Source organism: Hyla sarda, chromosome 6 (genome assembly GCF_029499605.1).
Source record: "Hyla sarda isolate aHylSar1 chromosome 6, aHylSar1.hap1, whole genome shotgun sequence".
Classification (NCBI taxonomy): Eukaryota; Metazoa; Chordata; class Amphibia; order Anura; family Hylidae; genus Hyla; species Hyla sarda.
In genome coordinates this window covers 253,339,157-253,365,050 of record NC_079194.1, presented here as the reverse complement: position 1 = coordinate 253,365,050, position 25,894 = coordinate 253,339,157, and the positions used below count along the sequence as shown (strand labels likewise).

Below are 25,894 nucleotides of genomic sequence, written 5' to 3'. Positions count from 1 at the left end.
TGAAGGCTTATTTTTTGCACTGTGATCTGAAGTTTTCATCGGTATTATTTTTATATTGATCAAACTTTTTGATCGCTTTTTATAAATTTTTTCATGATATAAAAAGTGACCAAAAATACACTATTTTGGATTTTTTTTACGTGTACGCCATTGACTGTTCAGTTTAATTAACAATATATTTTTACAGTTCGGACATTTCCGCACGTGGCAATACCACATATGTTTATTTTTATTTACACAGTTATTTATTTATTTATTTTTATGGGAAAGGGGGGGGGGGATTCTTACTTTTATTACGGAAGGGGTTAAATGATCTTTATTAACTTTTTTTTTTGCAGTGTTATAGCTCCCCTAGTGGCTATTACACTGAACATACCGATCTCATACACAGATCAATGCCGTGCATTGACACGGCTAAGATCAGTGTTATCGGCGGTCAACTGCTCAAGCCTGGATTTCAGGCTTGGAGCAATCAATCGCCAATCAGATGCGACGGTGGCAGGTAAGGGGACCTCCGCTCGCGTTCTAGCTGATCGGAACATCGAGATTTCAATGCGATGGTCCCTATAAGCCTGACTGAGCTGCCAGGAAGCTTTTACTTTCATTTTAGATGCAACAATCAACTTTGAACGCCGCGTCTAAAGGGTAAATAGCACGCGACTCAACGATCGGTGCTGCGCGCTATTAGCCCAGGGTCCCTGCTGTCATTAGCTGCCGGTACCGACCCGGGATGACATGGGGTCACGTCGTGACCCCGCATTATATACCAGGACCGGGCACAGGGCGTACAGGTACGCCCTGTGTCCTTAAGAGGTTAAAGGGTTACTCCGCTGCTCAGCGTTTGGAACAAACTGTTGAGCAGCGGAGTACCCCTTTAAGAGTAGGATCACATGGGCCGTATTTTACCGCTGCATATTTTCCTACCCATTAAAGTCAATTACTCCACGTGTGACCCTACCCTTAAGGAATATTTTTATAATCAAAAGGTCTCTCCTATCCACAGGATAAGGGATAACTAGCTGAACATTGGGTGTCCGACCCCTGGGACCCCTATAGGTGCTTAACAATATTTGGAAGCATGTGTGCTTCCGCTCAATTTGTTGATTTGATTTCCATTTCTGATGTTCAACCTCTGCCCCCCCTTACAATCAACTATTGATGAGAATATCACTTTTAACAGCTTGAAAAAAAAATTCTTATGTATAGTTACTTTGCAAGAAGAAGGGAATGGATGCAGGAACAGACTACACAGTATTTGATTGTTGTCTGTTTTCATATCAACTGGTGACACAAAGTTAAAACAGATTTGTAAATTACTTCTTAAAAAAATAAATAAATCTAAAGCCTTCCAGTGTTTATTAGCTGCATGTATGCTCCAGAGGAAGTCTTTCCAGTCAGACACTAAACTTCCTGCTGCCACCCTTGTCCATGTCAGGTACTGTCCAGAGCAGGAGATGTTTTCTACTTGCTCATGCTCTGGACAGTTCCTGACAGAAGTGGAAGCAGAGAGCACTGTGTCTGACTGGAAAGACTACATGACTACTCCAATGCATACAGGAGCGAATAAGTACTGGACGACTTTTAAAAATAATTAACTTAGAAACCTATATGTGGGCCCTTTAGACAACTCGAGTGGAGGCGGCAAACAAATGCTGATTAGAAAGATCGGTGCTCCTTTGCAGAGTCTTTAAAGGGGTTCTCCGGTGCCAAGACATCTTATCCCCTATCCAAAGGATAGGGGATAAGATGCCTGATCGCTGGGGACCCCCGTGATCTTGTCTGTCACGCCCCCTCCCATAGGCTTGCATTGAGGGGGCGAAGCGTGACATCACACGGGGGCTGGGCCGTGACCTCACAATGCTCCTGCCCCCGTGATCGCCAGTAATCAGACCCGGAGGGAACATGCTCCGGGGACTGATTGTAACTGGGGTGCTGCGTTCAAGATCACGGGGGTCCCCAGCGATCAGGCATCTTATCCAAAGGATAGGGGATAAAATGTCTTAGCGCCGGGGTACCCCTTTAAACAAACAAAAGAGCGTTCCAGCGTAAAATAGCAATGCTGGGGGCATCGCTGAATATAACTGGCAAACCATACACAACAAAGGAACAAAGCATAAGATATGAGGTCCTCCTGCAGCCTTCCTGCCTGGGTGCAGTGAATCAATCAGGGGGATGCTTTAGAACAGAAACGCAGGTTGATAGCAAGGAAGTTTATTGGGACCAGCATGCAACGTTGCATGCTGATCCAAATACACCTGGTTGTCAGTCCCTCCAGCGCCGGTTGATCCTGCGTCAGTTATAAATTTAGTAATATGTTCTATAAAGTATTTGCCTTATAAGCAAATAAACCACACACAAGTCGAAAATAATATTCTGTATTGCATCTTTAGAACCTTATAAATTTAAACATAAAAAGGAAAAAATAAAGTGTAATTTATCATTTCCTGGCAAGAAGGCACTAATAGTCTTTGTGAAGGGCACTTTTACAAGTGGAGATGCTTTGGCTTCATGGAGTTATGCAAACACAATCCAGATTGTTCATTTCCAGTACAGACCCCAAAGTATCTTCTGAACGTTATAAAGCATATAGAGACTATATGAAGGCAGCATGGAATCATTTAAGGCCACTGCCCATAGAGTAAACTCCTAAAATCTTTGTAGTGTAAAATACATAAGAATAGTCTGAGAACTTTGGTCCTTTGATCCCAATAGGGCTGAGATGTCTACTCTTTGTTCATAATCTGTAAAACATCATCCATGATAGAAGGTCCCAAATCTACATGGAGGGAAAGAAGAGATCCGGCGTGAGCAAGGAACCTTTCTTCTTTTGCCTCTGATGAAAAGCCATTATCGATCACTTGGAAGGGTTTGGCTATTTCCTTTACAGGGCTTTTACTCTTGTCATCCAGGTGAAGCCGAGGGGGTTTAGGTGGAGGGGCCTGAAGCAAAGAGAGCGCTTGTGGCTCACCTATTGTAGGGAGGGAGATGGCATTCTTTAAGACAGGTGATGGCAGCTCTGAATGTGACAGAGGCGGAGTGGCATCGGGGGACGAAGATGTAGAAGAGCTATTCAGTCGAGGGAGAAGGTGGAATTTGCCCTGCAGAAAAGAAATGTCTCCAAAAACATCTCCTTCTCCGCTGCCGATATGTATGGTGTGTCTGAAGTCTCCGAGCGGAGGGCTTATCATGTCAGGAGACAAGACATCCCGAAGCTTTCCTTTACGGGATCCCCTCTTCAGGTAGATTGGAGCTTTCGTGGACATATTTGCTGCCTCTCAGTTTTAGAGTTTGAGAATCAAATCGATAGGAATCCGCTTCATATGAAACATCTAGTCTCTGAACCAAGAAGAAAAAAACAATATGGTTAATCCTATTAGAATGGCTTAAATGCTTCCATATAAACTTGTTAACACAAAACACACTTCTATAATGCAATGAAGTTGGTAAAGAACAGTACGTACTTTAGGTTTGTTCTGACATTAGCTGTCTATTAGGAGACGTTTGCTGTGGTCCTCAGTTAAGTCTTTACCAGGCTACCAAACCTGAAAGAAATACAGAGAGATTGTCAAACAGAAAACTAACATTTATGGAATTTAACCAAAAATAACACAGCAACCATACCAGGCAGAAGTCACCTAAAAGATTATAGGCAGTCCTTCCCGTAAGTCCCACTTTTCATCATTCCCCATAGGGCTGAGCGGTATACTGTTGATACCGAATACCGAAATTTTTGTGCTGCAAGATATTAATTTTTCCCATACCGCAATACCGGTTGGGCCCCTCCCCCTTGGGAATGAATGAATTATCAGCCCAGCGCAGCGCTGTCCCCACATGGGGGAACTAATCATATGTGACCCGCCAGCGCTGTTCTGCTCCCCCCCCACCAAATCATGTTACCTGCGAGTGCTGTTCTGCCCCCCCCCCCCAATTAATTATCAGCCCAGCGGGGTACTACTCACATATGTCAACCGCAAGCACTGCCCTCCTCCTCTTTGTTGTGGGCTGCCGGCGCTGGAACTCTATACTGTACGCCAGTGGTCTCCAACCTGCGGACCTCCAGCTGTTGCAAAACTACAACTCCCGGCATGCCCGGACAGCCATGCTGGGAGTTGCAGTTTTGCAACAACTGGAGGTCCGCAGGTTGGAGACCACTGCTGTACGCTGTATCCCTATGCCCGGGCTGCAAAAGATAAACAAAATAAACTTTAACTTACCTACGTCGGCCTCGCGCTGTTCCTGGGGACTGGAATGTCGGACAGCCGTCAGCCTATCACTGGCTGCAGCTGTGTCCCGCCCCGGCCAGTGATAAGCTGACGGCTGTCTGACATTCCAGTCCCCAGGAACAGCGCGAGGCCGACATAGGTAAGTTAAAGTTTATTTTGTTTATCTTTTGCAGCCCGGGCATAGGGATACAGCGTACAGCAGTGGTCTCCAACCTGCGGACCTCCAGCTGTTGCAAAACTACAACTCCCAGCATGCCCGGACCGACAACGGCATGCTGGGAGTTGTAGTTTTGCAACACCTGGAGGTCCGCAGGTTGGAGACCACTGGCGTACAGTATAGAGTTCCAGCACCGGCGGCCTGCAACAAAGAGGAGGGGGGCAGTGCTTGCGGGCGACATATGTGAGTAGTACCCCGCTGGGCTGATAATTAATTGGGGGGGGGGGGGAGCAGAACAGCGCTGGCTGATAACATGATTGGGGGGGGGAGCAGAACAGTGCTTGAGGGTCATAGGATGTGGGGGGGGGGGGTCGGGGTGAAAGAAATACCGTTATATACCGTGAAACCGCCATAAGTTACAAAAATACCGTTATACACATATTTGGTCATGCTGCTCAGCTCTAATTCCCCATGCTGTTCAAGTATGAGGGGGATTGGAGTTTTGCAACAGCTGGAGAGCCACAGGTTGAGACTTACTGCTCCACATTAAATACTACATGTGAAGCCCAAGGTGCTGTTCACATCACAACTTTACTATCTGTCAAGCATATACAGTTAAATGCATAGAAAACCTGCAGACTTAAAAAGGTTCTTGTCATTAAAATGTAATTTTTGACATTCTGCAGAAACACATCATTGAGATTGGCCGGGGTCTTCTCGCTGCGACCACCTCCAATTGCTAGTTACAATAGAGTGAAGCATGTGGCAACACGCTTCACTCCTTGGCTCGGTGCCCAGTCCAAATGGTGTGCTCTATTAAAGTCTAGGAACTGTGCAATGAGTCGAGGAGTGAAGCGAGGTACAATGACCGGCATTTATCATTGTAGGTGTAAGTGAAGCATTTATCATTGTAGGTGTAAGTGAAGCATTTATCATTGTAGGTGTAAGTGAAGCATTTATCATTGTAGGTGTAAGTGAAGCATTTATCATTGTAGGTGTAAGTGAAGCATTTATCATTGTAGGTGTAAGTGAAGCATTTATCATTGTAGGTGTAAGTGAAGAATTTATCATTGTAGGTGTAAGTGAAGCATTTTTCTACACCTTTTTCGTGTGCTGGTAATGTGTAGGAGCACCAAATTTATTAAATGGCCGCAGGGTATTTGATAAATTTTGTGCAGGTCACATTTTCTGACATTTCATGCTTCACATACACCAAAAAGCTAAGCCAAGTCTGGGCTGGTGTAGTTTTTGTGAAAAGGCACAAAGCCGCTGAAACATCTCTAAAAGACGCAGTTCATAAAACCCTTCCATATCATTTGTATTGCCAAAATCAGTGGATTGCAACTCAAAGTCAGCAGAAACAAGTAAATCAAAAGGCGCAAATAAACCCTGCTTGCGCCTTTTTTAGACACAAAAAACTGTATTAAGACAAGGATGATAAATGTCAGTCATTGTGCTTCACCTGGGTGTAACTAGTGATCGGATGGGGAGGCCCAACATACGATCTTTTTGAATTCCACAAGTGGAACATTAGCATCAGTGTGAATGGGTTTTCTGAGAGGACAAGACAATTCTGCCACTGAAATTGTTTCCGGGTGGAGGGTGAACCGGTCCGGGTTGTCCTTCTCCGGGGGTCATCTTCTCCATTCCGGGCAGGCTCCGGCCTAGTACGCTGCATAGACGCCGCTATGCCGTGACGTCAGGTGCGTCGCTGCGCACGGGCGTCACGGCGTAGCAGCGTCTATGCAGCGTACTAGGCCGGAGCCTGCCCGGAGTGGAGAAGATGACCCCCGGAGAAGGACAACCCGGACAGGTTCACCCTCCACCCGGAATGCCGCCGGACACTACAGGAAGGATGGATGGCCCGGACCACCCCCATTACGGGTAAGTTTAATTTATTTTATTGACTCGGAGGGTGGGGGAGGGGCCCGACCGGTATAGCGGTATGGGCAAAAATCCATACCGTGTGAGAAAAAAAAATGGTATCTGGTTCATACCGGTATACCACCCAGCACTACGGTGGGGGGTGTAACGCGGTGCGATGGGTCGGGGGGGGGGGGCAGTCGCGGTGCGGCGGGTCGGGGGGGGGGGCTAGGGAGGTCGCGGCGCGGTGGGGCATTCTGGGCTTATCGGCAAAGTAATTGCCGATACCGATAATGCCCAAAATCGTGATTATCGGCCATACCGATAATCGGTCAATCCCTACTATGGACCACCTGATGTTGCAACACTACAACTCCCAGCATGCCCGGACAGCCAACGGCATGCTGGGAGTTGTAGTGTTGCAACATCAGGAGGTCCAAAGTTTGGAAAGCACTGCCCTAAATCCTTTTAGCCCGACTTGCATAGACAGAGGGCGCATATACAAGGCTTCATCCCCACCATAGAAGAGGACAGTAGTGCCGGCTCTTTGCAATGGTGCACGACGCGCAATACAATCTACAGGAGTGACGTGGGAGGCCGGAACGTGGGTTTAAAGCTTGGTTGCCTTGAGTTACATTGCAATCTTAAGATACTATCACATTAATAAGCTTAAACATTAGCCAAATTACAATGTAGAAGTATTGCATAATACCCTGTGGCTTACACTCCGCAATGACCCAGGACGCACACAATGGAAGCACACAAGCCCTAGTAGAGCATTGCAACACAGCTCTGTTTTTCTGCTTTCCAGGCGGTTCTGCTGATTCAGGGAGAGAGATGGTGGGGGTCACTGACAGCCGGCCAAGTCCATGGGATTCTGGGAACAGCTCCTTCTATTGCTGCTGCCCGAGCACGTTTTATTCCAATGAGCTGGATTGTCATCTTGGCACCAGCTCGTGCGAGAACATTTTACCATGAAGAACGCCGCTTATGTAAGGAGCTGCATAAATACGGAGCACATGGGCTGACTCGACCGGAGAGCGGATACTACATTTTGGGGGTCTCTGTGGCTAGACCCTCGACGGGTGATAAATGTTCCCAGGACAACCTTAAAAGGTCCAGAAAAACATTTATTTTGTGAATCTAAATGTATTGTATTTCAGTGGGGTTTATTGCTAAAAAGATTGTCTCTAAAAGACAAAAATCTAACCTGCTAGGTCAGTGTTTCCCAACCAGGGTGCCTCCAGCTGTTGCAAAACTACAACTCCCAGCATGCCCGGACAGCCAAAGGCTGTCCGGGCATGCTGGGAGTTGTATCTCTGCAACAGCTGGGGGCACCCTGGTTGGGAAACACTATGCTAGGTTCTTGTATTGAAAGTTTCCAAACCAGGGGCCTCCAGCTGTTGCAAAACTACAACTTCCAGTCTTCACTGTTCAGACATGCTGGGAGTTGAAGTTTTGCAACAGCTGGAGGCACGCTGGTTGGACACTGTACGGGGCAGTCAGAGAGAGATGTAAGGTTTCCTTTTACTCTACTCATTATTTTAACAATGTGGTGAGAGAAACGCAAGAATGTTAAAATGACATCTTTTGCATGCCAGAAAACCCACATATATATATGGCTCAATAAATTCCACTCGTGACTGCGGCAGCATCATGTATCACTAGGACATCATAGCAATACCAGCAGAGGAGGCTGGAGCAGTGGCGGCACTGAAGTGGTGGTAAACTTTCCTGGCATACCAGGGTAACCATAGGGGCTATGCATAGACCTGTTTATGCCAAATATCACCACATAACTTATAAGATCTCATGGGGCCGGACATGTACTGAAACTAAAAGCGCTGGACATTTCTGAGGTTAACCAGGCCCATCTTTCCTGGACTGACATGACACCTCCTCAGCCATCACCAAATCTCACACGTGAAACTGGTCATTTAATGAAAACTTTTAACATGCCAAGAGCAGCTGACAGAATCCCTTTAAAACATATCAAGGGATTCAGGCACCAGGCTAATCCCTTAAATTTTTGTGCTGCCAACCGAGTCCAAGAACTTGCAGGAAACTACAGACATAGAATCTACAGATTTTTGCGGACATCCCATGCAAGTCTATGGGACTTCTGCCAAATCCGTATAACACTACATATTCTCGCGCAAGCCTCGGGTCTGGACGATGGCAAGAAAACGTTAACATATCCTGCCATCTAAACCATCACTAGATGTACGCTTTAAGTGGGCACAACTTCTTCCAGGTGACGGATGCTCTTTCACCCTGAATTAAAGTGCACCTCTCATCAAATAAACTTTTGATATATTTTAGATTAATGAATGTTGAATAACTTTCCAATAGCATGTTAATGAAAATCAGCTTCTTTCTATTGTATTTTTCCTGATCAGTCATGTCAGCAAGCATTTCTGACTCATGCTGGAGTCCTAAACACTCAGAGCTGCCAGCCTGCTTTGTTCACAGACAAACAGGCTGTGAACAAAGCAGGCTGGCAGCTCTGAGTGTTCTCCTTTGTGAACAAAGCAGACTGGCAGCTCGTAGTGTTTAGGACTCCAGCATGAGTCTGAAATGCTTGCTGCCAGGACTGGTAGGGAGACCCCTAGTGGTCATTTCTTCAAAGTGGAAAATTAAATAGAAAGAAGCATATTTTTTAATAACATGCAATTGTGACGTTATTCTGCATACATTAATCTATAATATATCAAAAGTTTTTTGATGAGAGGTACCCTTTAAGGACAAGTCTAGACTATTAACCCCTTAAGGACCCAGCCCATTTTCACCTTAAGGACCCGGCCATTTTCTGCACATCTGACCACTGTCACTTTAAACATTAATAACTCTGGAATGCTTTTAGTTATCATTCTGATTCAGAGACTGTTTTTTCATGACATATTCTACTTTATGTTAGTGGTAAATTTTTGTGGAAACTTGCATCATTTCTTGGTGAAAATTTCCAGAATGTAAGGAAAAATTTAAAAATTAAGCTTTTTTTTACTTTGAAGCTCTCTGCTTATAAGGAAAATGGATATTCCAAATAAATTATATATTGATTCACATATACAATTCGTTCCAAATGAACCACCGTTTGTTGAAACCATCATATGTTGAGGGATCCGTGCAATGTAAAGTATAGGAAGTTACACTCACCTGTCCCCGCTGCTCCGGACCGTTACCGCTGCCCTGGATGTTGCCCTCCATCGCTGTCGCCGCATCCCCGCCGCTCCGGACGGTCTCTGCTGGACGGGATCGTCGCTCTTCATCGCCGTCATCACGTCACTGCGCACGCCGCTCCTATTGGATGACTGGACGGCGCGTGCGGCGACGTGATGGCGACAAAGGAGAGCGACGGCGATGCAGCGGAGCCCGAAGAGGACGTCCAGAACGTCGGGGACAGGTGAGTGACCATCACCGGACCACACTGGGCACCTTAAACGGCTATCCGGCGACAGCTGAAGCAGTCTGCGCTGCTGGATAGCCGTTTATGCGATGGCCCCGACATACAAAAGCATCATATGTTGAAATTATCATATGTCGGGGCCATCGCAGGTCGGGGGATCACTGAACAATATGTCTACTTTATATTTGCATCATAAAGTTGACATGTTTTTACATTTGGAAGACATCAGAGGGCTTCAAAGTTCAGCAGCAAATTTCCAATTGGGACCAGTTCAGTTGAAGTGGGTTTAAGGGGTCTTCATATTAGAAATACCCCACAAATGACCCCATTATAAAAACTGCACCCCCCAAAGTATTCAAAATGACATTCAGAAAGTTTGTTAACCTTTTTGGTGTTTTACAGGAATAGCAGCAAAGTGAAGAGGAAAATTCTAAATCTTCATTTTTTACACTGGCATGTTCTTGTAGACCCAGTTTTTGAATTTTTACAAGAGGTAAAAGGAGAAAAATCTTCCTAAAATGTGTAACCCAATTTCTCTAGAGTAAAGAAATACCTCATGTGTGTACGTAAAGTGCTCTGTGGGTGCACTAGAGGGCTCAGAAAGGAAGGAGCGACAATGGGATTTTGGAGTTTTTCTGAAATGGGTTTAATAACGTCCGTTATTAATAACTGGCTGTAATGGGATAAAACGGATAATGTAAATATCCCATAGACTATAATGGGATTTTCTAACGGCCGTATGGGATTTCGTAACGGACGATTTTCAGGGTTTTCATAACGGAACATCTAACAGTTCTTTAAAACTGATGAATTTTATAGTGTGAAACCAGCCTTACAGAACTACAACTCCCAGCATGCCTGGCTCTCTGGGCATGCTGAGAGTTGTAGTTTTTCAACATCTAGAAGAAGGGCACAGTTTAGAGACCACTGCATGTTGCAAAACTACAACTCCCAGCATGCCCATAGTCAAAGGCTGTCTGGGCATGCTTGGAGTTGTAGATCAGAAGCAGCAGTGAAGATTACCGCGATCTTCACTGCTGCATCCACTTGCCTGTACTGGTCCCCCGCTGCCTGCGCCAGTGATCAGGTAACTGTCGCCGTTCCCCCCGCCATGCTGGCTCCCACAGCTGTCACCGCCATCTTCCCCCGCTCTGCCCAGACATCCATCCCTGCGATTTGCTGGTCAGTCCTGACCGGCCAATCGCAGGGGACAGGAGGACCGGGCGATCGGGTACCAGAGACCCGATCAGCCCGGAATCGCTGCAAATTGCCAATCTGAATTGACTTCCCCCCCCCCCCACCAGGCATTTGCACGGGATGCCTGCTGAATGATTTCAGGTATCAGGTACACCATGGGTCCTTAAGGGGTTAAAACATACAAGTAAATATTGAGTGTGGAGAAGACTCCGGGCTCCAGCCTGCACTACAAAGCATTGGTTTACTTTAGCCGCTCACAAGCAATAACTGATGAATGTGATGAATGCGGCCTGAAGATGGCTTTGTACGGGGAGCTCCGGAATTCAATGGGTGATCTTAAAGCTTTTCATTGTGTACAAAGGACTGAGAAGCAAACTGTTTATATGAGGCCTGGTATGATAAGAATGATGGAACAAGGATTATCCTGTTAAGTAACATTTCATAGTCCCACACCCTCATGCCGAAAAAAAGCCTCCAACAACCTTCAAAATGTAAGACATTCCAGGAACGACAAGTAAATAGAGATACTGCTAGATCTTTACCTGTTCTCCTAGATCTCAGGTATGTCCGTGCCTCCAGGTAAGTGCTGGCTGGATGGTGTCCGGCACAACTCTAGTCCTGTTCTAGGACTGATCTCTTCTAATGAAGGGGACTGAGGTTTATGTAACCGGCGTCATTCTATGTATCACAGCTATTTCCCCCATGACCACACAAGTGCTGCTTAGTATAATCGGAGAAGTTCAAAGCATCTAATGGTAATTTTGGAAATGACAAGATCTACATGAAAGCCATATGGACGCCAGTCACCCCAGATTACCAACGTCTAATGGGCTCTAACTAGGCTTCTTCCAGGGGTGGATCCAGGGTATTCGACCAGTCCTTCCCCCCGATACACTAAATTTACTAACCTATTGAGAAGAACATAAGTAGATACACTTGCCAGGTTTCCCCTAGAATCATTATTCTAAAATGACCTCAACAAAACAATTAGCTGCCAACACTTAATGTCTGATCAATTCTTGATAAAATGTAATTGTAAAACTCCAAAGAACAATGCCCCAAAGGGTTTTATTTTATTCAAAAATTCTGCACAGCACTAATCTGTGTAGTACAGATAACCAGATGCTCTAAATAGAATAAAAAATAAAAAAAACACCCTAGAAATCTGGGTTAAACAATTTTTGAATGTAGTGTCTCGACGCGTTTCCCCTTTGAAATATAGTCTGGTTCATCAGGAGACAATACAAGGCATGGAGATAACTGTGTACAGACAGAAGATTAACATAGTGTTATGGGGTAGAACCAAAAGAGATGACATGTAAAAGCTAGGATAGTTCTTTCCCGGCCATTAGGGGGGCAGCAAGCAAATGTCCGATCACAATATAGAAGGTAGAGTCACACTTAGTCAATACTCCTGATACGTATAGATATAATGAAGCCCTCTGACAGGTCACCTTGTCCCTATTGGGGAGTATATACGCCCCCACATGGGTTGCTTATGTTTCCCAGAGGCACTACACCCCTTGGTATATAGAGGTCCCTGGACGCTAAAAGACCTCAACACCAAATGTCAGCTCCTTAGGGTCAATTCACATGGGCAGAAATGAAAGCCCAATACACTTCTATGGGATCCCGCACTCCCGTTGACACTTCGGAAATCACGCTTGCGGATTGGGTTTTCATTTCAGGCAGAATTCCATGAATAGACCCTTAGAGAGGACCAGACGTGACACCCCAACCATTGTAGGCAAACACTTCACAATGGATGCAGATAGGAAGTGATTCATAGTCATTGATCTCCATGGTCATCTCCTGTGTTACTAGTCACATAACTGCGGAGGAGACTGCGGATGTGCGGGTTACATCTGAGGGGCCAATACTTTATTTCTGGTATACAAACCTATACCAAGGACTACCGGTATATATATATATCTCTATCTCTCTATATATGCTATATACGGATAGGCAGTGTGAACCTAGTCTAAAATAGTCCACAGGTTAGGCAGATGCTGCTCTAATACATTGCACCTCCTGACATTGCAAAACTACAACTCCCAGCATGCTCGGACAGCCGTTGGCTGTCCGGGCATGCTAGGAGTTGTAGTTTTGCTACATCAGGACTACTTTACTGGACATCAGGACTAGAGATGAGCGAACTTACAGTAAATTCAATTCGTCACAAACTTCTCGGCTCGGCAGTTGATTACTTATCCTGCATAAATGTGTTCAGCTTTCAGGTGCTCCGGAGGGTTGGAAAAGATGGATACAGTCCTAGGAAAGAGTCTCCTAGGAATGTATCCACCTTTTCCAGCCCACGGGAGTACCTGAAAGATGAACTAGTTTATGCAGGATATGTCATCAACTGCCGAGCCGAGAAGTTTGTGACGAATCGAATTTACTGTAAGTTCGCTCATCTCTAATCAGGACTGCTACTTTACAGGACTACTTTACTGGTAGCACTACAGCTACACTACTAACCATGAAGAATAAATTTTTAGAGTAGTGTTTTCCATACAGCGCGTCTCCAGCCGTTGCAAAACTACAACTCCCAGCATGCCTGTTCCCGAATACAGTAGTGAAACCCATTCAGAAGACCGCTCCCTCAGCCAGACCAGAGGTCACGTGACAGACTTTCAGTCCAACATACATACATACATTACAGGCAATATTCTTTGAGAAGACCGCCCCCCATAGGTGACCACTTCTGGGTGGTCTTCTCAAAGAGATTTTACTGTATACAGCTAATACCAACACTGGGGGGACATCAGAGGAGAAGGTGGGGCTCCTACCCTCCTGGAGCTGTCAACAGATCCTGTATTAGGAGGGGCGCTAGGGATACCTCTCCTGCGTCCAGTTTATGGATCATATATATATATATGTCTATGGTATATACTGTGGCCCTCCAGCTGTTACAAAACTACAACTGCCAGCAAGGGCATGCTGGGAATTGTAGTCTTGCAACATCTGGAGGGGCCACAGATCTATGACACTTAAATAGATATATGACCCTAACCAGGGCGCCTCCAGCTGTTGCAAAACTACAACTCCCAGCATGCCCGGACAGCTGTTGGCAAACCCTGCCCTAACCATACTCTGAGTGGGTTCTGCCATGTTATGCCCAAACAATAGCAGCAGATCCTCCTCATCTTGATCTGATGCCACCACCCCTCACACATACTGGCACAGTTATACCAGCCATGCCCCACGTGTGCCCATACAACAGTGCCACACCTCCCCGCCTACACTGACACTACAATGCTGCGAGAACTACAAAGCCCAGCACGCCCTGTCAGCGCACCCCCCCGCCCCATATACACACACTGACCTGAGCCGGACGTACGCAGGAGCCGCTGCCTTCAGGTTGGGTCCCAGGCAGATGCGGACGTGGTTGGGAGTGGCCACAGCTTCCGGTTCTCGGTCGCCAAGTAACCCGCACCAGAGGAGTGATAGGAGACGCGCAGCCCCCTCCGTCTGCCGCCCCAGCCCCGGACACACTGAGCCATCCAGAGGAAGGGGAACGCCCACACGAGGAGCCAGCCAATCACGCCTTGTGGGCGGGGCCGGCGGGGAGTGAGAGCCAATTAGACAAGTTTCATTTTATAATAAACTTTATTTGTACAACACAAGATATGCAGGAAATCCAGTATAATGAGTGAGCGATTCTCACTATTTATAATGGCCACAGAGGAGCGAGAATATACCTGGTGACTGAGGGAGATTTATCAAAACCTGTCCAGAGGAAAAGATGCTGAGTTGCCCATAGCAACCAATCAGATCGCTTCTTTCATTTTCGAAAAGGCCTGTGAAAAATGAAAGAAGCGATCTGATTGGTTGCTATGGGCAGTTCAGCAACTTTTCCTCTGGACAGGTTTTAATAAATCTCCCTGTGTGTGTATATAGATAGAAGGGACCAGTGTTTCCCAACCAGGCTTCCTGCAGTTGTTGCAAAACTACAACTCCCAGCATGCCCGGACAGCCTTTGGCTGTCCGGGCAATGCTGGGAGTTGTAGTTTGCAACAGCTGGAGACACCCTGGTTGGGAAACACTGGAATGGTCAAAAGGGGATTCATGTTTGTCACTTTCTTATTCTGTTGTAAAAAATTTTTCCACATGGCAGAAATTCCAAGCAGAACTCCGTGGGAATATTCCGCTGCAGCAGAGTCCCATTCATTAAAAATGGAATTCCGGCATCCACAAAAAGAATAGGACTTGTAGATAGATGGCGGATTCCGGCACGGTCCTATGTCTGGCATGTTCTGATTTTCTAGGCGGACATTCTCCCATATAAACATAACCTTCGGGTACGGTGACGGGGTGGATTACACACAGCAGACCCCTCTAAGATCAATATATTCTGCTGCAGAAAATCTTCTGTGGAAATCCCACAGGTAACCGCCAATGTGAACGCAGCCTAAGGGTCTATTCACACGTACAGTATTCTGCGCAGATTTGATGCGCAGGATTTCAAGCTGTGTTCAGTCATTCAGTTTACATTGAAATCTGCAGCAGAATATTGTAGGTGTGAATAGGCCATAAAGGTGTACTCACATGTACGGTATCTTGCGCATATTTGATTTGCAGGCATTTAAGCTGCAGGTTTGAAGCGGTGTTCAGTCATTTTACATTGAAGTCTGCAGCTTCAAATCCTGCGCATCAAATATGTGCATGATACTGTACGTGTGAATAGACTGTACGTGTGAATAGATTCACATGGAAAGTCTCCACGCAGACATTCCACAGAATTCTGCTCTGTGCACAGCGCAGCAGAATACCATTGAATACAATGGGACTCTGCTGCTGCGGAATCTCCGGCAGAATTTGGGACGTGTGAACATGGCCTTGGGGGGTTTCTGAAAAAGCACATTGAGGCCCTGTCCCTGTGACCAGACACTTGTGAACCCGACAGCCATAAGACGGCAATGAGCACCGTAGCCTAATGTGTATTCAGCAACAATGGAGTGTATTAAGATGTGTATTCCTGAAAGGTGGGCATTATTATGGTAAGAAGCCATCACCTATCCACTGTGATCAGTGCTAGATCTTATTTACAATTGGTTACTAAGGTGACCACTAGAATCCTATTTTACCATCTACCTTGTATTTAAAACAATTTTTATTGTCTGAAAAATGATTAAAATTGTTTAATCACACAGTTCTCATTGTGCCTCTATTATTGTGATAAAGCAGCTTCGCTGCAATTGTATTTCTTATTGAGTGGTATGGCTGCAGTCCATACCTACACTGGACCTGGACGGGGTATGCGTCTTTAGATTTTAATATTCTGCCACAGTTCTCAGCAAAGGAGTTTAGGTATGGACTGCAGCCATACTCCATAAGAAATACAATTGCAGCAAAGCTGCTTTATCACAATGAGAACTGTGTGATAGACAATTGTAATCATTTTTTCAGGCAATAAAAGTTATATGTTTTAAATACAAGGTGGATGGTAAAATAAGATTCTTGTGGTTAATTGTAAATCTTATGTGGAATTAATCCTCCATTCACTGGTCCCATTTTACACGACAGTGCTGCATCTGACCCCTGGGACCCTCCCCAATCACAAACCGATCCTTTGTGCCCCCCATGTGAATGGGGCAGTGGACCAGCATGTACACTGCCTCTATATCTATAGTATACCCCAACTTTTGACAAGTCACAGAGTTTGGATTGGTGAGGGTCTGGGTGCTGAGATCCTCACCGACTGCTTGAACAAAAGTGAGGAAGCGCTCAGCTGGGCAATGTGCCATTCATTCCTGAAGGGAAAAGTAAAGCTAGTCTCACGTTAAGGTAATATGGACTTATTTTTGTGTTTTTGTTGTGTTTGGCTGCATTCTACAGAGCTGTAGGCCTCCATCTGCATAAGATTATATATAGTTGTATACCGAGGCTTCAGATTCTGAAGAGTGTTCCATATGACACCATATTACAGTGTCAAGCTAGGTTCACACTGCGGAATCTCCGGGCAGAATATATCCGCCCGGAGATTCCAAGTGCGGCTAGCGCTGATTGAATCAGTCGGGGCTAGGACCGCGCGGCCACTGCAGTCTCCATTAGACTGCAATGTGTTCCGTCCTGAAGAAAGAGCAATGCCTTGGAAATTTCCAAGCGGATTTTCAGTTCACAAATTCCGAAATGTGAACGGAAACCCATTCACTACACTATACATTTTAGCAAGCGGAATTTCCGCCTGCAATTTCAAAGTGTGAACCTAGCCTTACTTGTAGGGGAGAATCTCTCTGTAATACAATGTGGTATGGAGCATTACAAAGTGGCACACAACAAATTAAAAAGGGGCAAATTATACCTGGTGCCATTTGGGAATGATGATTTCTAACAATGAAAGCGTTCTCTTGGAAACTTGTAATCTAGAATGTGACACCTCCACATCATGGGAGATTTTATCACAACAAGCACTTAAGCAACCAGCTTTCCTTTCCCGGTCGGTCTCTGTGGGCACTTGTTCTAATAAATCTTTGCTTCCCTGCATAGAAAGCCGCGTCCTTACGCAGTCTAGCTCTGGGCCTGTGTGTGGTATAGCACTTGCCTATGATACAAATACAGGGAGAAAACAAAATGCGGGTTGTCATTTTTCTTGCAAGGATCCACATGTTTTTCTGCTGAGATCATGTGGTCACCTGGCGTGGGGGGGGGATGAGTGTTAGACTGAGAACCTCACACACTCCGGGGCTTCTCTTGTGGCCATGCACATATTTTATTCCTGGTTCCATTTGTCCAGCTTAGTCCACCAAGAAATATTAAGTCTTTCTTTTTGAAAATAGGTTATATTTTAACGACTTGAGCAGATATGCAGGGGGATTTCCTTTCTGCCGTACCAGTGGTCTCCTTCTTGACTAAAAAGCGGGCGTATGTTCCTCCCACTGTTCCTTTTGTTAGGCGGCCTGGATTAATGCAGATGCTGCCCGAGATATCCTATGGTAGAGTGAGACAGTAAAGGAGTTGTCCATCATTTTTGGTTTGTACAAACTTAACCAGAAAATGGTGATCAGCAGAAACGCACTAGGCCTTGGAAGAGCAGCAGATCGGCAGGTGAGTAGATTTTTTTTTTTACTCAGTTTGACCATTAAAAAGAAAAAAAAAAAGTACCACGGTCCAGACAGAGTGTTTTACAATCATACAATGTGAACAAAAAGGGTGACGAGGGTAAACATTAAAGGGGTAAAAAACTTTTTTTATTTTTAAAATGAACTGGTGCCAGAAAGTTAAACAGATTTGTAAATTACTTCTATTTAAATATCTTAATCTTTCAGTGATTATCAGCTGCTGTATGCTACAGAGGAAATTCTTTTCTTTTTTGTCTTGTCACAGTGCTCTCTGCTGACACCTCTGTCCGTATCAGGAACTGTCCAGAGCAGGAGAAAATCCCCATAGCAAACCAATGCTGCTCTGGTCAGTTCCTGACACGTACAGTGGTGTCAGCAGAGAGCACTGTGGACAAGACCAAAAAAAATAAATTCAAAAAGAAAAGAATGTCCTCTGCAGCATACAGCAGCTAATAAGCATTGAAAGGATTAAGATTTTTAAATAGAAGTAATTTACAAATCCGTTTAACTTTCCGGCACCAGTTCATTTAAAAAAATAAATAAATAAAAAAAAAAAAAGTTTTCCACCGGAGTACCCCTTTAAACAGAAAAACTAACCTTGATGAAAAAACGGAGTTCTGATGGTATAATAAAGACGTCTGGTGTGACTGGCATGATTGCATAGTTATAGTGTGCTTCATAGTCAATGTTAATCTCCTCGTGTGGTGGATACAAAGGATAGTAGCTGAAAAACAGAAACTCTGTTAGTAGTAGAAAATGCTAGGTAAACTGCACGCTCAAGTTTATTGTAACTGGTTGGGTTTTAACGTGGATAATAAAAATATTTATATTTATAATAATATTATTAACCTTTGCCCCTGACTACATTCTCTTCACAGGAGCAGGAATTCACTCACCTCCGCTGAGTCAGTATATGTTTGAGGATCCGGCTAAATCTGTCTGGAGCCCCCGCACTACCGCTGCAATTATTCAAAAAATGAATAAAAAAATTTGAAAAAAAATTAAATTTAAATTCCCCCCCAAAAAATAAACTTTTATGAAAATGATGTTAATGGTATAAGTTCTAATTTAATGGCTATTACCATTTGGACCTTTATTGCATATATCTACAAATAAGAGGTGCTGGACCCGTACCTGCTGATCTCCTCTGCACCCATGTGAAAGAGCAGGTCTGTGGATGTAAATCCCACTGCCACACCATTGACCGATAAAGTACAAGGATCAGCCACGAAGTGCACTCTCTGGAGAAAAACAAAAAAGACAACACTGACTCTCTGGAAACACAAAGGGGGAGATTTATCAAAACCAGTTCAGAGGAAAAGTGGAGCAGTTGCCTATAGCAACCAATCAGATAGCTTTTTTTTTTAAGCAGACCTCTAAAAATGAAAGACGCAATGTGTTTTTTTCCTCTGCACAGGTTTTGATAAATCTTCCCCAAAGATATTAATTAAGTAATAGCTGAAGCTGAACACCATGGAGCCTGGGGAAGCCCTGCTCTTTCACTCCTCCATCTGAGGTTAGTGTTCTGTGACACAGATACAACATCCTCTACACATTACTTGTACTGATATCCTTGTGGCTTCTCTACTCACATTTAGTATGAATCTGCTGCACAGACCACGACTGCATCAAGTACGATAACATCTAGAACAGCGGTCTCCAAGCTGCGGGCCTACAGATGTTGCAAAACTACAACTCCCAGCATGCCCGGACAGCCGTTGGCTGTCCGGGCATGCTGGGCGTTGTAGTTTTGCAACATCTGGAGGTCCGCAGGTTGAAGACCACTGATCTAGAATATCTCAACAAAGCAGCTAACTGTGTTGTGTTGTCTACCAGTTACAGTGTTCATATAGCAAAGAAAAAACTGTATTGGGCATTGACATTTGTGTGTGTGAATTTCACATAAAACCTTTTGATACATGTAAAACTTTTGACTGCCTGGTCGGGGGTCTCAGAGCCACCCCCAATCCACCCCAATGGCACTGATAATTAAATATAGTCAGGAGAAGGGGCCAGCTGTGCATTCCCTCCCTAGGCCTCTCCTCCATCTGCCTCATTGCAGGAGATGTACAATGGAGGCTTCAGGGCTGGCCTCCCTACGCAGAGCTTCACACGGGTTCCCACCCTGGGGGGCAGCCATTTTGTAATCACAACCTTATTTTCTGTATTTATAGTTTAAAATAAACAGAAGCCAATAAAATGGAATCACTGATTACTACATGCACCTTTAGAGCTCTGTAAATTATATTAAGTACATTCCGTATATACTCGAGTATAAGCCGACCCGACTATAAGCTGATGCCCCTAATTTCACCACAAAAACCCAGGAAAAGTTATTGACACGACTATAAGCCTAGGGTGGGAAATACATCATCCCCCCATGTCATCTTCCCCCCGTCATCATCCAGACCCCCCTCATTAACACCCCGGTCATCATTACCCTGTTATCATAACCCCTCCCTTCATCATCACTGCCTGTCATCATCCCCCCCCTTCATCATCACTGCCTGTCATCATTCCCCCCCCCCCCCCCGTCATCATCCCCGCCCGTCATCATTCCCCCCCCCCCCCGTCATCATCCCCGCCCGTCATCATCCCCGCCCGTCATCCCCATCATCCTCATCATCATCATCATCCCACACCCCCCTCCCCCCCCCTTCATCATCACCGCCTGTAAGTCCAGTGGTCTTCAACCTGCAGACTAGTGACGTTGCCTTGACGACGACGCACAGGGACGTCCCTGTGCGTCGTCAAGGCAACGTCACTAGTCCGGGGCCGGGCCCGGAGAGCGGAGAAGAGGCCCCCCCGGTGAAGATGGACAGCCCGGAACAACTATCCCTCCCCACCGGACGGTCCCTGCAGCATAGATGGCCCGGACCAGCTCACCCTTCCTTCCTGCCGAGGGGAGGAGAGTATAAAACTAAAGGGGGGGTCTGAATGATGATTAAGGCCACAGTGGTCTTCAACCTGCGGACCTCCAGATGTTTCAAAACTACAACTCCCAGCATGCCCGGACAGCCGATGGCTGTCCGAGAATGCTGGGAGTTGTAGTTTTGCAACATCTGGAGGTCCGCAGGTTGAAGACAACTGAAGGTGGAGAGTTAACTCGAGTATAAGCCGAGGGGGGTGTTTTTAGCACAAAAAAATCGTGCTGAAAAACTCGGCTTATACTCGAGTATATACAGTATTTTTTTTTTTTTTTTTTTTTTTTTTATATCACAGGTTAACAGTTACCTGCTTATCTTCTTTGGCAGTCTCATAACAGCTAAAGGGGGGTTGAGGGTACACAGGATCATGGTGGGCATCTCTGACAGAGGGAACAAACACCAAATGGGAACCAGATCTGGTGAAATATATAACACATAAGAAATAGGAAAGTATTAGGATAGCAGCAGAGCGCAGATAGTGGTTAATGCTTCCAACAATTTGTGGTGATGTGAATACAGTGTTGTCTATGGTGACAAGCCCATCAACCGCGGTAAAAGTAACCTGCAATTTAACCATCATAAATAGATTCTGAAACAAAAATATAGTAAAAAGACATCTGCTAGAAGTGTAACCGTTTTAGAATAGGTGGGTGTTCTGATGGGTGCCTTAAAGGACACACTATCCAGTTTTTAGCATGACTTACGATCGCGTTCCTTCAATGATCATTTTCAGGCAGGATTTAAACACCTCCTCAAAGGTGATTGTCAGCTGCAAGTTCTGAAAATGGAGGGGAAAAAAACATGATTCAGCGCATATAAAACGGTTTTTACATTTTAAAATTTTTTTTAAGAGTACAACAAGTCCCCGCAAGTCGACTGTTCCAGATATTAGCATTGAAAACATCTTTATTATAGGTTCTCTGAGGTGACGCCTGTTTATCTGGGAAATATTTTAGCAGACAAGGCAGCAGAGACCACACAGGTCTAACCCTGTCACTGCTTTTCAGCGCCTTATACTAGTAACAAGCAAAACAACCTTTTATGTAACAGTGAAGATTTTACCTCAACCTGCTCATGTTTTGAATCCAAAAATGGCCCAAGCTGAAAAGACATACAGACGGCATGTAAGATGTCACCTACATACGGTTTTATATTTAAGTTTCTGGCTACGTAGCCATTTCTTTGATCTCACCAGAATGCAGACATCTGGACGGTCTCTATTAATAACATCCACCAGGTCCTTTAGGGCATCATAAGTGATGGTGTCCGATGTGGTGAATGGTCCGCAGGCGGTAATTATCATCTGCTGAGAGCAGTCTGCAGAGAAGAGAAAGGAGGATTATTATAGATCATTGTTAAGGGGGGCACAATATCAGCAACATTTATATTAAAGAGGGTAGAGCTGGTTATATTGGGGCAATAAAAAGAAAAAAAAAAGACTATTTACAGACATATCAGTTATCTAGTAGCCTGGGAGGAGGTGCTCAAAACAAAGCAGCCAAAAGACAAGGTGTACACCTGATGTGTCACCCCAATGGACAGGATTAACACCGCACTGACCTCCATAGTAATAAGTCCCACACCTAATGCATTAACATATCAGAAAATACTATTTTCTAATAATACCTTCACGTCTCTTAACCCAGAGATTTTTATTATAGAAAAATATAGTGACATAAAAATGATCTTTACAAGTAGAGAGCCTCCAGGCGAGCAAGCAACAATACAATATGGATCCGTTTATGAATTTTCCTACATTTACCATCTATCTACAGGATAAGCGTCTGAATAGAGGTGGTTTAAAGGGGTACTCCAGTGAAAAACTTTTTTTTTTTTCATATTAACTGGCTCCAGAAAGTTAAACAGATTTGTAAATTACTTTATTAAAAATCTTAATCCAACCAGTACTTATCAGCTGATGAAGTTGAGCTGTTCTTTCCAGTCTTGCCCCATAGCAAACCTCTCCTGCTCCAGACTGTTCCTGAGACAGACAGAGGTGTCAGCAGAGAGCACTGTGGTCAGACTGGAAATAACTGAGCTTAAGCAGCTGATAAGTTCTGAAAGGATTAAGATTTTTTAATAGAAGTAATTTACAAATCTGTTTAACTTTCTGCAGCCAGTTGACATGATTTTTTTTTTTTTATTGGAGTACGTCTTTATCTCCTGGGACACAGATCACAAGAATGTGGGGTCCTGTGTCCAACCTCCCCAAATCTGAATGGAGTGGCTCACAGACATACGCATTGCTGCTTCATTCAACCATCTATCTTGCCAGAGTTTCCCAACCAGGGTGCCTCCAGTTGTTGCAAAACTACAACTCCCAGCATGCCTGGACAGCCAAAGGCTGTTTTATGGAAGAACAATGAGATACGATACAGTATGGGCTTCAACTATATTTTGCAGAACCCTACTAGACTAAAAACATAGAGCAAACTATTTAAATATCCAGAAAAAAAATAAAATGTAATCTGCAATTGGTGGTGGGTTCCGGCCAGACCTGTTGTAGCTCAGAAGCGGTGCCATAGCCATAACTGGAGCAGTGGTCTCCAAACTATAGACTGTCAGCTTTTGCAAAACTACAATTCCCAGCATGCTCAGACAGGCAATGACTATACAGGTATGCTGGGATTTGTAGTTTTGCAACAGCTGATGGTCCACAGTGCTAAAGGAATACATACATTATGTAGTTAACTCCCTACTGTGTATTTTATCCAATGTAAACATTCTGCAATGTTGTCCTGCTAGGATCAGTCAATGAAGTTATCCCAAACCAATCAGAACTCCGCTTTCATTTCATAAACCGCTCTGGAAAAATGAAATCTCCACAGTGATCAGCGGATATGTGCACAGTCTCTTTCTAGAATAGTGTTTCGATAGATTTGGCCCATTGTATGTACTTTATACAAGTTTGTCAACGGTGGATCAGAGAATCTGGTGAAGACGACACAAAAGACACGTCTCTAGGCCTGGCACATACGTGGAAAGGTTCAGAAGCGAAACATAACAGATTATAGTACAGAACAGTCACCAAGCATGCGCCCTCACAATCATCACTTGACCATCCATGAAGCCATTATTTTATGTCATTTTTGTTAGTATTTTACCACTACTGCTCATGTGTAGAAAGAAAGACCAGTCTGTCTATAGCAAACAATCTCAGCGCAGCTTTCATTAGAAAACTCTTCATCTTTGGTTAGTTGCCAAGAACAAGTACAATCCTCTTGTTCTACAATAATTATAGATGAGGCCGATCATGTTTTGTCTGGTGCCGGCTGGAATCAATGACTTTTAGATAGGACAATAGTGCTGTCTGTTTTCTCTATCACCGGTGCACAATAGGTTTCCCTATCTTCAGTAATAAAGTTATACACATTGAAGTATCACTTAAACTAATGTAATCTCTGACACTTTGTGTTCTCACCTCTTTCATCAGACTTTAGACGACTTGTTCCCGCTTCAATACCAAACAAAGTCAATCTAATCTAGAAATTGTAAGTAAAAACAAGAGAAAATGGTTGTCTTTTCACTGGTCCTCCGATATCTCTGATCTGTCAGCACATGACTACTTTCTCACCTCTGTGGTCAGCACCAGAGATTTACTACAGAAATTCCTCCAAAGTTTATCATATCTGTGTTGAGCTATGTTCACACCAATTTCATGGCTTTCAGCCATTATAGCAGTGCTTGACCTGCCAAAGAATGGACACAGCTGTACCCGACTTATAGTGAGGTCCCTCTGGTGTTCTTTATTCTGCTGCACGTTAACTTTCAGTCAAATCTGACACAACTACCACCAGAGTCTCCTATTCTTCCCGTGGGTAACAATTTCAGCGCTACACCGGCAGAGTGAAATTATCAGTCGGAGATGGCGCAGAGGATGGTGATAACTTTTTATTAATAGTCATAAAAAGGATCAGTTTAGGATGGACAACGCGTTTCGGAGGGGCTCTCTCCTTCGTCAGGTCCGCATGCGGACCTGACGAAGGAGGGAGCCCCTCCGAAACGCGTTGTCCATCCTAAACTGATCCTTTTTATGACTATTAATAAAAAGTGATCATCATCCTCTGCGCCATCTCCGACTGATAATTTCACTCTGCCGGTGTAGCGCTGCAGCGCCGAAATAGTTACCCACGGGAAGAATAGGAGACCCTTGCCGGGATTCCTACCTCCCATACACGCTACAGGATTGCACCAACCGTCTGACGGGACCGACGGCCAGCTGTTCCCGGCGCACCTACAGAAAAGATACCTGCTCAAGGCTCTCAATCAGCGTTGCGCCTGACAGCGCAACCAACTAAGGTGAGCAGGTTCTTATCTACCTACCTACCTACCATCCGTTATCCACGGATAACCAGCACTATTAGCGCCGCATCTGTATGTCTTTTTTGTCCCCTACATATTACAACTACCACCAGAGACTCAGAACGGAGCCTCGGACTATATTCATTTGGTGATGTACAAGAGAGTCCTGCAACAAAATGCTCCCGTTTTGGTTTGCTGCCCTGTTATCTACAAAACAACATTTTGAGAGTTTCCTAGAGATCTAGGAAGTTTGCATATTGGGGGGAGACTGGACATTTATCAATGTTTCAAGCAATAAAGAAACAGCAGCTGGCACTGCCAAAGTTCACACTCTAAAGCCCTCTTGTTGAACGGTTCAAAGGAACAGCAGCAGACCTCAGAAATGGGACCACTCTTTCATCGCTTCCCGTGCTCAACCCCTTTCATAGAGCACAGTCCAGCAACAAACAAATGAAGAAAGAAATCAGAGGGAGCACTCACGGTAAGGAAGTATCTTCTAGTAGTAGTTGCATACATCGGTGCAGTACAAGTGCTTCAGACAGCGGGACGCCACGGACCCGCGAACAGGAGGGTTCACCCCCCCCCCGCGGGTCCGTGGCGTCCCGCTGTCTGAAGCACTTGTACTGCACCAATGTATAAGGAATAAAATTACCACTAGAAGATACTTCCATACCGTCAGTGCTCCCTCCGATTTCTTTCTTCATTTGTTTATCAATGTTTGCTTAAGTATTCCTTTTTTTTAGTTTTTTTTTTCCTTA

General features: G+C 44.8%; 2 protein-coding genes across 4 annotated transcripts in view; both read right to left on the bottom strand.

The window, feature by feature from the left end:
- Positions 1-2,359: 2,359 nt before the first annotated feature.
- CDC42EP2 (CDC42 effector protein 2) lies at positions 2,360-14,627 on the bottom strand. 2 transcript variants are annotated; one of them, XM_056526953.1, is made up of 3 exons: positions 14,172-14,627; positions 3,462-3,542; positions 2,360-3,336 (listed from the first exon to the last, which is right to left on the bottom strand). In XM_056526953.1, the coding sequence occupies exon 3, from the start codon at positions 3,261-3,263 to the stop codon at positions 2,724-2,726; it is 540 nt and encodes a 179-aa protein (XP_056382928.1). In that variant the 5' UTR covers positions 3,264-3,336; positions 3,462-3,542; positions 14,172-14,627; the 3' UTR covers positions 2,360-2,723. The 2 variants fall into 2 exon arrangements, with proteins under 2 accessions (XP_056382928.1, XP_056382929.1); XM_056526954.1 differs by lacking the exon at positions 14,172-14,627 and adding an exon at positions 11,389-11,454.
- A 213-nt stretch (positions 14,628-14,840) lies between these two features.
- Positions 14,841-25,894, bottom strand: part of POLA2 (DNA polymerase alpha 2, accessory subunit) — a 70,763-nt gene continuing 59,709 nt past the window's right edge. Inside the window, exons 12-19 of one of the 2 annotated variants that reach the window (XM_056526950.1) lie at positions 22,027-22,151; positions 21,897-21,935; positions 21,539-21,612; positions 21,142-21,250; positions 19,042-19,148; positions 18,804-18,866; positions 18,505-18,631; positions 14,841-17,776 (exon numbers count right to left, since the gene is read on the bottom strand). In XM_056526950.1, coding sequence (XP_056382925.1) covers positions 17,627-17,776; positions 18,505-18,631; positions 18,804-18,866; positions 19,042-19,148; positions 21,142-21,250; positions 21,539-21,612; positions 21,897-21,935; positions 22,027-22,151 — 794 coding nt within the window. In that variant the 3' untranslated portion in view covers positions 14,841-17,626. The remainder of the gene's footprint in view (positions 17,777-18,504; positions 18,632-18,803; positions 18,867-19,041; positions 19,149-21,141; positions 21,251-21,538; positions 21,613-21,896; positions 21,936-22,026; positions 22,152-25,894) is intronic. The other variant, XM_056526949.1, reaches the window with a different exon arrangement.

Coding starts and splice junctions, on each gene's coding strand:
- CDC42EP2 (XM_056526953.1), bottom strand. CDS start 3,263: ATGTCCACGAAAGCTCCAATCTACCTGAAGAGGGGATCCCGTAAAGGA.